This window comes from Heterodontus francisci, chromosome 30 (assembly GCF_036365525.1).
Source record: "Heterodontus francisci isolate sHetFra1 chromosome 30, sHetFra1.hap1, whole genome shotgun sequence".
NCBI classification, from domain to species: domain Eukaryota; kingdom Metazoa; phylum Chordata; class Chondrichthyes; order Heterodontiformes; family Heterodontidae; genus Heterodontus; species Heterodontus francisci.
In genome coordinates, this window is record NC_090400.1 from 25,177,342 (window position 1) to 25,191,355 (window position 14,014).

At 44.6% G+C, this 14,014-nt stretch overlaps 2 protein-coding genes across 2 annotated transcripts in view; one reads left to right on the forward strand and one right to left on the reverse strand.

The window, feature by feature from the left end:
* Positions 1-2,890: 2,890 nt before the first annotated feature.
* The window catches only part of LOC137346487 (fibrinogen-like protein 1-like protein), a 110,439-nt gene continuing 99,315 nt past the window's right edge, over positions 2,891-14,014 (forward strand). The window contains exon 1 of the mRNA XM_068009950.1: positions 2,891-2,975. The gene's annotated coding sequence lies outside the window, so the exon portion shown is untranslated. The remainder of the gene's footprint in view (positions 2,976-14,014) is intronic.
* Positions 3,092-6,238, reverse strand: LOC137346488 (fibrinogen-like protein 1-like protein). The gene is made up of 3 exons (XM_068009951.1): positions 6,216-6,238; positions 5,328-5,407; positions 3,092-3,782 (listed from the first exon to the last, which is right to left on the reverse strand). Coding segments are annotated over exons 1-3 (672 nt in total). The 5' UTR covers positions 6,218-6,238; the 3' UTR covers positions 3,092-3,192.

The following is a 14,014-nucleotide window of genomic DNA, read 5'->3' on the forward strand; positions in this document are numbered from 1 at the left end:
AAGTGTCTCGTTTGCTTCTTGCTTAGTGTGTCGGAAGACAATAGTTTCGTATATGATGTTTATCTTGGGCGTGAAGTAGGTTGTCAACACATTTTTTGCTGAGTTGGAGTCATTTTGCTCAGGCATAAGTGTCTCAAATGTATCTTCTAGTTCTTCACCTCCATACTAGAGAAGTAAGACCTTTTTTCTTGCTTTGCCTGATTGTGAAACCTGTCTTCAGAAATTCGAAACGTCGCAGCCACTTTTGCCAATGTGGGGATACAGATGACAGCTCTGAATGCACATCAGAAGGTGGTAGGTTGGCATAGACAGAGCCATACTGATCAGCAAGGTAGTGACAAGGGATCCAGAATCGCACTCCTTTCAGAGGAAACTTCTCTGCAGTGATCCAAACTTATTTTTTTTTATTGGATGGCTATTTTGGAGAGATCAGTGTTTGAGTATACACTGTATTAGTTTCCTGTGTGCCACTAACAGTCTTCAAGTTAAAATGCTGTCTGTGAAAGTAGACAAAAACCTGCCAAAATTTTCATACCTGAAAGCAATGTTTGCGTTTTTTTTTCATCCTTTTTCTGTTTACCACATCATCATTGTGGTGTTCTCGGACTTGAGTGATGTTTAGTATAGGATATGAGGCAAAGACAGAGACTCAAGATTGCATCAGTTGTCTCGGTTTCAGTTTCTCTTTGCAAGCATGTGTGTTCTACAGCAGCCTCTAAAGTCCATAATGGAATTGCAGTTTCAAAACACAACTACATTACATCTGCTATGTTGAAAGATTTGATGATTCGGTGATGACAGGTTTCTGCACAGGTCAGACACCCGGCTGACTTAAGAAAATATATTTTTCATTTTTTTAAATTTGCCTTAGTACATCTTTCCCATAATTTATCTTTCCCTCAGTATTTCTCTCTCCTACTTCTTCAGTATTTAATTCTCTCTCAGTACAGGATAGCAATTCCAAGTGGCTCTGCTCTTTTGCAAACACTTAACATGCTGGTACCAAATTCTGCTCTGAACTATTTTAATATAGTAGTAATCTGTGTATGTTAACAATCCCCTCCCTCTGTCAGTATTTCTTCCACAGTCTTGGTTTTTAACTGTGCTTTGTTTTAGATTCTTCACCAACTGAAAAGATGTCACAGAGGGATGGTTCGCATTGTTTCTGAGTCTGCCGCTCTTTCTGTTGATGGTGGTGTTGGCTGAGACACACTAACTAACCAAGGCAGGAAGAATTTGGGTGAGAGAATGAAATGAGACCTGGGCCAGAATTTTAGGCTCCCCCTCCCAGGAGCGGACTGGGAGGTTTGGGGGGAGGGGACGTAAAATTAAGTGGGAGGTGGGGGGTGCTGTTCCAGTCGCCTATCCACCCCTGCTGGTGTAGCGGCAGGGGGTAGTGGCAAATGGCCTCCCCGTCTCAGGCCAAATGAGGCCCGTAAGTGGCCAATTAATTGTCACGTAAGCTCCTCCTCCTGCCACCGCTGGTATCTTGCCAGCGGCGGACGGACACTTTGACACCTGAATAGGCCGGCCAGTAATACCTGGTAGCCTCCTTGTGGGCTAGGGGGGTGTCCTCCTGATCGGGCATCCTGCAGAGGGCCCCCGCTCCTCCCACCCCCCGGCCCAGCAGCACAGCCCGCCCCTGCTAAAACTACACCCCCACCCTGCAGTCCAACCCTAGCCCTTACCCCTATCCCAGCCGATTGTCCCCGGCGAGGCCCGACCCCCACTTTCCCTGTGTCTGCGTGGGTTTCCTCCGGGTGCTCCAGTTTCCTCCCACATGCCAAAGACTTGCAGGTTGATAGGTTAATTGGCCATTATAAATTGCCCCTAGTATAGGTAGGTGGTAGGGAAATATAGGGACAGGTGGGGATGTGGTAGGGATATGGGATTAGTGTAGGATTAGTATAAGTGGGTGGTTGATGGTCAGCACAGACTCGGTGGGCCGAAGGGCCTGTTCAGTGCTGTATCTCTAAACTAAACGTAAACTAAACTACCTGCTCCTTGGCCAGCGTCCATGGTCCTCTTCTGGCTGGGTGCAATTCCAGCAGTGGCCACTGTTCCTGGTGGCACTGCTGGGACGGAAGAGCTGCCAGCCCTCTGATTGGCTGGCAGCTCTTGGAGGAGGGACTTCCTATCTTGGGGTGGTGGGGGTGGTACCGAAGTTCTGACAGAGGCCAATCAAAATTGCAGCGTGGTTTCCACGCCCCAGCGGAGGCAGGCTCGCCCCCGACTTTTCAGCCAGTGGGTGGGGCGGCACAGCAACACTGATGATATCAGTTATAAATTAAATCATTTAAATATGTGAATTGTTAACAATACTGCTTCATGCTAAAATCAGGCCAGAAACACCTGTAGTTTCTGAAGATACAAACACAAATCTTTGCTGATGCAAATTTATTGGATGGGATCACAGTAATCAAACAAACACTGAAGAGCTCTGATTATTAAAATACAGCAGATCTGGAAAAAGGCTGAAGCGGATTCATGAAATTCTCTCTGGATTAGAGTGCCATGTTAGTCCCAGTAATAACAACCCAAATGCTGCTTACAAGGTTACACTTTGCTGTAAATTATTTCCCAGACTGCAAACATGTTCACATATGCTTACACAATACAATTTGCTGCATTTGAATTTTGCAAAAGCTGATTGTGGTGTGAAAGATATCGAGATTGCCATGCATGTGATGAGATGCAGTGTTATTTTAGTGATGCGAAAGACTCAGAATTCATGAAAATCCCAGAAATATAAAAACCTTTTGCACCCTGAAGTAATAGGACATCACCACTGCCAGAGAGACTCAGTTCATTCTGTGACCATTAACCAGGGGATAGGGAACCAATGACAGGAGCAATGATGAATATTGTAGTGCCTGGAATGAATAGTAACCATGTAAGATAGTGTATATGAGTTGTTCAAAGAGTAGAATAAACAGCAAGAACTGGATCCAAATGCATTTGGGATCAGGAGAGTGGTGAGTAATGGGGCATCTGGGTAGGGGGAAAATATTTCAGGCTCCCTGTGGAATTGATCACTTCAGCATATAGTTGTAGCTAAGAGTGAAGTGGATACTGCACACTACTGGCATTTTATAATAATGGAGATAACTTGATTTCTCCTCTAATAACTAAGTGATGGCCACTGAATAAATAAGAGTGGCACAAAAACTGATACCTTTCCTTGAAGCCCCATTAACATGTTGGTTGAATCATCATGGTAACTTTCTGGATGGTCAATCCAGACCAGTATGGGTACTTGTAATTAAGATACACACTTCCACAGGCATCATACCACCATCCACCACGACTAGTGGCACAACAACGTTGGTAGTTATCATTATCTTTATCCTTTGTAGTAAATTTCTGGTTATCGGTAATTGTATTAGTTACAACACCCCCAGAGAAGTGCCCAAGTCTGATAGTATACTTGTCATTCTCATGTTCTAGGTAAAAAGAGGAATATTCTGCATATTTTATTTTGTTTTTATTGTCTGTAAACTCTATTCTCAGCTTGTACCTAGCCTGCCTAGTCAGAAGGTGGATGTATTCATTACCCAGCCAGTGATCATTCAACACATCACCAAAGCCATATTTATATGTGGTCCAGCTTTCTGTCCAGGTGATCTTGCTGTATTTGCTGTTTCTTTGAATCACTGTCCAGCTACCATTGCTTCTCATGACACAGTTGACCACAAGTGGAGGGGATTGTTCAGGCTTGATGACGTAAAGTCCCGAAATAGCATTTTTGTTCTTTCGTTGAATCTCTGTGCAGTCATGTGGCACTAAAAACAAACAAAATCATGAGAATCATTATAAGAAAATAAAGGATAAAAAAAGCCAAAGGCCTTTAAGTTCACTGAAGCTTGTCATCTGGTACCCAAACTCTCTCGTTACAGTCTCTAATGTATGTACCTGCATTGCTTTGCTTGGAAAGCAGTTCCAAGTATTTATTTCAGTGACCCGGGTTCGGTTCTGGGCACTGCCTGTGCAGAGTTTGCAAGTTCTCCCTGTGACCGTGTGGGTTTCCGCCGGGTGCTCCGGTTTCCTCCCACAGTCAAAGACTTGCAGGTTGATAGGTAAATTGGCCATTGTAAATTGCCCCTAGTGTAGGTAGGGGAATTGAGGGGATGTGGTAGGAATATGGGATTAATGTAGGATTAGTATAAATGGGTGGCTGATGGTCGGCACAGACTCGGTGGGCCGAAGGGCCTGTTTCAGTGTTATATCTCTAAATAAAAAAAAACTATTTCTTACTCATTTAAATTTATACATTCTGACCCTCAGTACTGATTTATTGAAGTCATAATCTGTGTTCAACTGACATATAACATTTAATAATTTTTTTATATCTCAGTGGGTTCCCCCTTTACTGTCTGGTCTTTAGACTGTAGACCTCTAATCTTCCTTCACAGCTGATCTCTTTGTATTGGAAGCAGACATGTTGCCCCTCTCTGCATCCATTTCAGCAGATGTATATATTTTTTTGGTGTGAGGACCAGAACTATGATGGCACTAATCTGAACAGGATAATTATCGGTAAAAGACTTAGAAAAAATAGTGACTGGTCCTAATGTTGATATTTGTAATTAATGGGCTGAATTTTCCCAACCCACTGGGGTCAGGCTGGGAGGAGGGAGGGTGGGCAATATGGCAGGGAAGGTGTTGGGAGGGGGGCCTTCCCACCGCCATGGCATATTTCCAGCAGCAGGCAACTCAACGGTTTGGCTGCCCACCGGATGGCCGATTGTACCAATCGTGGACAATTAATGGCCACTTCCTGCCCTCATGGGCATTTTGCCCACACCAGGGAGGCCCGCCGGCATGTGGGGAGACCACCAGGTAAATCCTGACGGCTGCTCAGCGGGTTCTGGACACTCCATGACCCATGGAGGGGAACCTGGAAATAATGGCTGCCCCGGCAGCAACGGCACCACCGGAGCACTGCAACCACCCTGCACCCCCGCCACCGCCCCACCCCTCGCCAATTGCAGGGGCCTGCCTGCCTGGCTGCAGCTTCCCCAAAAGATATCACCTTCTCTTCAAGGGTGCCTCACCATTGACGCTTCCTCATCCTGGAGCTGCAGCCTCAGCAGTGGCCACTGCTAGTGTTGGCGCAGCTAAGGCTGCTGAACAGTCAGCCCTCTGATTGGCCGGCAGCTCTTGGGGTGGGATGCCTTCCTCAATTGAACGGCAGTCCAGGCAGCACCGCCACCGGCAAATTGCTGCCCCGGGGTCCCGCCGCCTGCCGGAGCGGGGTAGGCTCCCACTTTTGGCCCTGGCGGCCGGACTTCAATGTGCTCTGTAAAATTCAGCCCAATGTTTCTTACCTGCTGAAATTGTTGCCATTATAAGTAAGAGGAAGAAACTAATCTGAAAGAGGGTTCCTTGCTCCATTTTCATCATTTTCCTGAAAGAAAAAGATCATTCATGAGATCTTAGTCACAGTGTTCTATTTTTTAAAAGACTTAGTGAAAGTGACTTAAAAGTCCACCTGTCACAGTGAATAAAGTACATCAACAACATCAATACATACTCTCCATTCATGGCTAGGTTACTTGTCCAGCTCAATGAGACTGGTTCCACTTTTACCTATTTAATGATGGTCAGAGCATCTCCAGCAAAGCCTTCTCTTCTGGTCGTTACACTGTTACCTCTTCTTATGAGGCTCGGTGTTGAATTTTGTCCGATAACATTCCTGTGAAGCACCTTTGAATGTCTTACTAGGTTAAGGGCGTTATATAAATGCAAGTTATTGTTGTTCCACTACTGAACACATATCTCATTGGCATATACTCCGATATTATTAATACCTCATTACCAAATACACCTATATTAATGAAATGCCTCATTACGGTATAACCCAGTAATGTTACTTATTCATCTCAGTACTGTATAATCCTATATGAGGTGCCTCATTACTGTTAAAGAATAATCCTATAACGTGTAAAGACAACAACAAACGTGTTCACATCAACAAGGATTTAACAATCCAAGAACAACCGGCAAAATGGTGTGGATCAGAACTCAGATCTGTTTGAGAACATTTCTGTAAATCCTGCACCTTGCACGTGGTTTGCAAGCTACATGCAGGTAGGGATTGTAATCCTGGATCAGGCTCTGCGCACAACATACATTCAAATCTGCGATGTTACAGCAGATTGTGAATTACAGTTCAGAACAACAAACAAGGCTGCACAGATACCTGAGTTACTTACATTGTGAACAGGATTCCAGTCACTGAGAAGTTGGAAGGCACACTGTATTTTAAGGGGTTGGGTGATGTATATTAAAGGGATACACATGTGACCTCCAATAGAGGCGTTCTCAACTACCTGTCAAACAGGCTTCACTAGAACATGATTTTAATGTAACTGGTTTATTAAATTTGCACAGAAATATAAATTGGGGAGAATGGTGCCATGAGGAAGTATAAATGGTGGAAAATGTGAGAGGCTGCTTTACTAAATCTGATTGTAGAATGTAAGTGTATTAAGAGTGAATTGGAGCTGAGATTTCTGCAGGATGTCTGAACCTTGCTTTTTCTTTTGGTCACAAGTGACTGATACACATGGAAAACTATTCACTTATTTAAGAGTCTCCAAATCAAGTTTACAGATTTTCTATTTACCCTGTATATAATGTACTCGCTCCCTATAAGGATACTCCCCACTTATCTAAGCCCAGAGGCCTTGGAAAAAGCCAAGACTTAAGGGCCCTGATGTGTAGCACTTTACTGCTAAAATTTTACATTTTATGATCACAGAACATTGGGAAGTTTTTTGCTGATTATGCAGCAAGAACCATCTTGCATTACGTCTTTGGTTCGCAGGATTATGTGAAATGAGTGGGAAACACCCCAACCCTCTATGACTTGTTTACCCTCCATTTCCCATCAGTGAGCCATGTTGGCTGGTCACTCATCAGCAGTACCTTGGACAGCTGTAGACTTGTCTGGCTCAGGTGTTGGGTAACCTAGTTTGCTGTGGAGGCTTGGCTTGATTTCAGTCATCTTTTGCCAGCCTTGTCAGTGTGGAACCAATTTGATCCTAAAAAGACTGCATGCCTTCCACTCACCCCTCCCTTTCCCCAAAGAGGGTGAACCTTGCCTTCCAGTTTCCACTATTCTTTCCTGATTCAGTAAAAATAATACAAATCCCAGACTGTAGGATTGTGTCGGTAAAATCTATTTGAATTATGCGTGGGTCAATGGAAATTGACAACTGTTTTTAACCTTTCAACCCTCTTAGTCCATGAAGCCCAAGATGACGTCACAAGCAATGGAAATGTCACATTGCAGTAGAATGGGTACACAGGAGAAACGTGAGGATTGTGGGAGCAGTGCAGATGAATTTGGTTCAAGTCAGAACTAATTTTTCTACATTATAATCAAACATGAACCAGGTTTGAAATGCTGGTTGTTTGCAAGTACTTTTAACAAACAAGAAGTAGGGCAAGGAACCTTTTAGTCTGTAGTTCCATTTAAAACATCCGGGGGTGGTGGGCGGGGAACGGTTTTAGCCAAATAGCGTTAAAGAGGTTGTCAAGATGGAGGTGTTAAGCTGAAATGCCAGTTTAGCTAGAATTTAGCACAAGACACCACCTTGGTAAAGAAATTGAAGCCAGCATATGGAACAGCCACCCAGAAGCTTTTTAAAGAGCTGATTGCCACCTAAAATGCCTACTAGGTCCCGTTAAAGAGTCTGCATAGCATTTTAGTGGCTAGTACGTCAACTGATGTCCTCTCCTATGAGTGGCCAGCTGTTGGGAGTAAACACGGCGTTGATGTTGATTTCATATGTTACCTCTAGGGATAGTCACCACTTTAAAGGGATATATTCACTATTTCATGTTCACTTGCTGCTGGAGCTGTGCGGAGGACCTCTAAAACACATCGGGAGATTTTCTGGACTTTGTCAAGACTTCAACATTCAAGCAACGTTTATTCTTGAAATCCTCTGAGGACGTCACCTATAAAAAGCTGTGCTACTCCACCTTTCGGACACCCTGGGCTGAATTTTATGAGGAGAGTCAGGACCCCAACATCAGGGTAAAAAGAGGGTCCTGAGCTTGCACTTGCTGGCAGCAGGACCTTCTTGGCAATTTTACCACAGGCAGGCTCCTAATTGGCCTCCTGCAGGCTCCTGATGCTGCTGGCCCAATCAGAGGGCTGACAGCCCTGAAGCCTCAGCAGTGCCACCAGGGGAGGTGGTCAGAGGAATGCAGGAGACCTGGGGCCTATAGGAGGTACTCCATTTAGCTGGCAGCCTCCCTACGCATCAGAGGGTCACTGTAAAATGGCCCTGAATTGGGCCTTTAATTATGGAAATAATTATGTAAAATTCCCAAAGGCAGGACCACGTCAAGGAGCCAATCCGACACGGCTCCCCACGATTAACCAACCCCCCCCTCCCATCTCCCAGGGGCTGGTAAAATCCTGGCCCTTATAGGTGTTCCCAGGATAAAAGGAGTGCTTGGTCATTGGTTTCCTGCTCAGGGTTCCCCTTGGTCTGGGCAAGAAATGGGAGGAGGACATGAGGGCAGGTAGAGCAGTACCAGCAGCTGCAGGGGAGAGGGACAAGATGGGAAGGAGGGCAAGGTGGCATCCTTCCTCCCTGCAGGTACAAGACATCCCTCCTCCACCAGAGCCTCCAACACCAGAACCTCCAGTGCCACATCCAAGAACCTATGTGCCCTCTCCCTTGGTCCCTCACCCACCTGCAAGATGTTGCTGACAGAGCACTCCACAGCTTCAGTGGAAATGAATACGAAAAGCCCACATATACTGCTCCACAAAAATTGCATCCAATCAGCATTTGAATGCTAAACCAGCAAGTTTCTGGTTAGCATCAGATTACCAAATCATTGCAATCAGCAGTTAGGACCAAAATTGTGTGCTCAATCCAGACTTTCAAACAGGCTAGTTTTATTAACACCGCACCCATCGAAGGCCTGTTTTCGCCCTTTGTCCAAAATAACCCTCAGTTCTCTGAAACACAAGAAAAATATTTAGTTTTTTTAATGTTCCTTATCACTAGACTATTGCCTTTCATTCAGATTTTAAAAGGATGACCTTGAGACTGGCTATCTCATAGACAATATAAATCTTTAATTTGCTACAGCCTCAGGATTTTAGTTATGTACATTTGAGTATTCTATTCAAGATTACACTGGAGAGTGGCATCATGTATCTATTTTGAGCATTCATCATTCAACTTTTATCTATTTCTCTTTGTCACGTTCACATTCCCATAGAGTATGATCATTTTCAGTAACTACATTTGAGATCCGGTAATACCCACAAGAAATGTTCCAGGACATCTGCTGGTACTTTCAGATTGGAATTTCTTGGACCGTCAAGAAGTTATATTGCATTCTTCTGTACGCTTATCTATCTAGATCATTATCTATCATAACTTCCTTATTGCCTAAGTACATTTTTCTTTGTTATTTAGTTTAGAGATACAGCACTGAAACAGGCCCTTCGGCCCACTGAGTCTGTGCAGACCAACAACCACCCATTTATACTAATCCTACATTAATCCCATATTCCCTACCACATCCCCACCATTCTCCTACCACCTACCTACACTAGGGGCAATTTACAATGGCCAATTGACCTATCAACCTGCAAGTCTTTGGCTGTGAGAGGAAACCGGAGCACCCGGCAGAAACCCACGCAGTCACAGGGAGAACTTGCAAACTCCGCACAGGCCACCCAGAACTGAATGCGGGTCGCTGGAGCTGTGAGGCTGTGGTGCTAACCACTGCACCACTGTGCCACCAAAGTGTTTTTGAGCATTGCATATTTGGTTTTACAGAAGTTGTTAACAACTTGAGGATGAATGAGGAAGAATTTTCCTAAGGAATCCACCTTCTAGTGGCTACTACATAGTTACTGATTTGGTCTTGGTGTCAATAAAACACCATAGCGCCAATGTTCTTCTCCAGTCCCACGCTAGGCACATAGCAAGTGCTGCATATCGGAGGAGCACTGCACTTGCTAGGGGGAGTTGTGTCCATGATCTTTCTGGTCTGGGAAGCGGAAGCCAGAATTTCACAAGGCCCAAAGATCATCCTGGGAACAGGGGCAATATTAAACTCAAATGGCCACTTGCCTGCTTTTCTTCCTGTGCTTTTCCAAGGATTCCTGCAGACAGTCCTGCCTGCCAGCCCAGTGATGGGGTTTATTTGGGGGTGCCCAGGAAATCTCAGGGCAGTATGTGGGGGAAGCTATCAGGTATAATAGGGTAATTTTTAACCTAACTCACAGGGTGGGAAATGCACTGGATCTGGTGGAACACTGATATTACACCTCTCCCAATGGGGGCAATTTTAACCCAGGAAACTGGCAGGATTGGGTGCAGTGTTGGGTCTTACACCCCGCCTGATTTTACTGTCCATTGAAGTCAATGAGTACAAGAACACAAGAAATAGGAGCAGGAGTTGACCATTTGGCCCATCAAGCCTGCTCCACCATTCAACTCCACTTTCCTGCCCACTCGCCATATCCCTTGATTCCCTGACAGACCAAAGATCTATCTATTCTAGCCAGAAATGTATTCAACAATGAAGCATCCACAACCATCTGGGGGGTAGAGAATTCCAAAGATTCACAACCATTTGAGTGTAGTAATTTCTCCTCATCTCAGTCCTAGATGATTGGCCCCTTATCGTGAGTCTGTGCTCCCGTGTTTTAGATTATCCAACCGGCAGAAACAATCTCTCGGTGTCTACCCTATCCAGCCCCTTCAGAATCTTGACGTTTCAATGAAATTGCCTCTCATTCTTCTAAACTCCAGAGAACACTGGCCCAATTTACTCAGCTGCTCATAATAGGACAACCCCTGTCATCCCAGGGACCAATTTAGTGAACCTTCGCTGCACTGTCTCCAATGCAAGTATATGTTTCCTCAAATGTGGAGATCAAAACTGCACACAGTGCTCCAGATGTGGTCTCACCCAAACCCTGTACAATTGTAGCAAGATCTCTTTATTCCTGTACTTTATTTATAAAATATAATATGGGGAGGGGTGTAAAATCAGTGTTCCGCCTGATCCCATATGTTTCCCACCCAGTGAGTCATGTTAAAATAGCCCCCTGTGGGTCTCTGCCCAATATCATTTGTTCATCGGTTGTCCAATTCTGTCTGCTTCTGCTTGCAGTGGTTCAATCATGGCTTGTTTTTCAAACTGGGAAGGTAGTTCTTGTTTGCCATCTGCAAAGTAATTGAAATTGAATAGGGACAAATGCATTTCCCTGTGGAATCTCTGGATGTTTCCCTTTGGCACCCATATTGTGATAAGATGAAGGTTCATTTGTCATGAACTAATGTTTGCATCCTCTGTTGAAATCACTGGACTGGAATCATATTGCATGATATAAATAATTAATGCATTCATAAGTTCTACCAACTACTTACAGGGCACAACACAAGAGGGCAGCTATTCAGGGAGGCTGTGATGCCACACCCTATATGAAATCATGGAAATGTCAGGAGCTGATACTTTAACTTTGTGTCAAGCGTCCCTTTGTGTGCACCATGAGATTCTCACAAGTTAATTAATTTGCTCTGAAATACAGAAGTGGCCAGATAGCAGATTGTTATAATTGGGATATCATAACAGCGTAATAAAAACAGCAATATTTTAAATTTATATAGTGACATTAATATAGAAAACATTTGGGCCAAAAAATTTGAATAGGTAGCACCTGTACTATGTATGGGCGCTGTCTTGTGTCCAAAGTGGAGACCGCGCCATGCGTGCACACTTCTGATGTGGGCTGCGCCATTTTGCTGAGGTACGAGTGATGGGATAATAGGCCAGAAGCATGCAAAATAGGCCCATCATGACATCAGTCAGCGTGGAATGCTGATTTGACTGTAGCAGTACCATTTTCAACCTCAATGGTTCAGATAGTGTCCTCTCTTCCTCTCTTAAAATCATTGAAATGTACAGCACAGAAGGAGGCCATTCAGCTCATCGTGTCTGTGCCAGCCGAGAAATAGCTATCCAGCTTAATCCCATTTTCCAGCTCTTGATCCAGAGCCTTGTGGATTATGGCATTTTCAAGTGTGTATCCAAGTATTTTTTAAATGTGATGAGGGTTGCTGTCTCTACACCCTTACAAAGCAGTGAGTTCCAGACCCTCACCAGCATCTGGGTTAAATAATTTCTCCTCAACTCCCCTCTAATCCTTTTACAAATTACTTTAAATCTATGCCCCCAGATATTGACCTCCCTGCTAAGGGGTATAGGTCCTTCCTATCCACTCTATCTAGGCCTTATACACTTCAATTAAATCTCCTCTCAGCCTCCTCTTTTCCAAAGAAAACAATCCCAGCTTATCCAACTTTTCCTTATAGCTAAAATTCTCCAGTCCTGGCAGCATCCTCACACATAGCCTCTGTATCCTCTCATAGTGTGATCACACCCTTCCTGTAATACAGTGACCAGAACTGTACGCAGTACTCCAGCTGTGGCCTGGCTAGTATTTCACACAATTCTAGCATAACTTCCCTGCCTTTATATTCTATTCCTTGGCTAATAAAGGAAGGTATCCTGTATGCCTTCTTAACCACTTTAACTATCTGATCGGTTATCTTCCTGGACCTGTGGACATGCTCTCCAATGTCTCTCTGTTACTTGGCACTTTATGTATTCCCTTGCCTTGTTTGCTCTCCTCAAATGCATTACTTCACACTTCTTGGATAGAATTCCATTTGCCACTTTTCTGTCCACCTGACCAGTCCATTGATATCTATGCTGACAATCCTTGATTAATGTGTGTTTTTCTGATGACAATTTGTTTTAAAGTTTACCCAGCACTGAGGTTAAACAGACGGACTTGTAATTACTCAGTCTTTCCCTTTCTCCCTTTTTAAACAACAGTACAATGTTAGCAAAGTCCTCCAGTTCTCCAACACGTACCGTGTCTGTAGCTAGAGAAGATTGGAAAATGATGATCAGAGCCTCCTTGCACTACTGAACATGTATTCAGCAGCAGGAAGAACCCCTCCCACCAGCACTTGGGGGTTCATTGCTGATTAGTTTCTACAGGCTATTGCTAAGTTGGTAGAAATGTTTGATGGTTTGTACGGTTATTTAAAATTGGTGAAGTCTACAGGCAGTGATGTGGCACGTGGTGTATACCTTGTTCTAACTTCAAGGGTTCTACTCAGACCATTTGCTCCCAGTCGTGGGTGCTGTAGTTTCTATCCAGATTGGCCTGCAGCATGACAGGGAGAATAAACAGAGGAGACACAGAGGAGGACAAGCCGCTCAAAGTGGGAGGAGGAGGGAGAAAAGGGATCTCAGCATGAGGCCATATCCACCTAAGGGCTTCAGGGAGCAATTCTTCTACCTCAACCTAAACAAGGAACAGTGCTTGCAATGTCTCCACTTCACTAAGGCGGTGCTCACTGAAATCTTCTATCTCTTGCAGGCAGACTTACAGCCTCAGAACAGGGTGAGGACAGCAGGTCTGTGGCTGGCTCCTTCCAGGCTGGAGGGACATCTCCAAAATCTTGCAGTCTGCTGTCCACTGTTGTGTAAGCAAGGTGACCGAAGAGAGGGGAATACATTCCCTTCTGTCTCTCTCCAGAGCGAAGCATACTGAGTGAGCACATAGCTTCACCAGGATAGTAGGTGTAGGGTACCATTGACTGCACACTTGTTGCTTTGCAGGTGCTGCATGTAAGTTCAGAGATGTGCCACAACTGCAAAGGGTTCTGCTCCCTCGCTCTCCAGCTGCTGTGCAACCATGCTTAGTGCATCATGCTTGTCAATGCATGGTATACTTGCAGCAGTCATGATGCCTTTATTCTGTACCAGTCTGCTGTACCATCAGCATATGAGCCACCATGAGTGACCAGACGATGGCTACTGTATGATAAGGATTACCTGATGACCACCTGGGTGTCTGCTGTTTTCATGTGGGAAAATTATCATTCTGCAAATTTGTTTCTATCAGTGACAGGATTGACCAATGGCGCCCCACCTGCCATAAGTAAAC

Coding starts and splice junctions, on each gene's coding strand:
- LOC137346488 (XM_068009951.1), bottom strand. Junction 3,783..5,327: donor AATGGCAACAATTTCAGCAG/GTAAGAAACATT, acceptor GTTTGTTTTTAG/TGCCACATGACTGCACAGAG.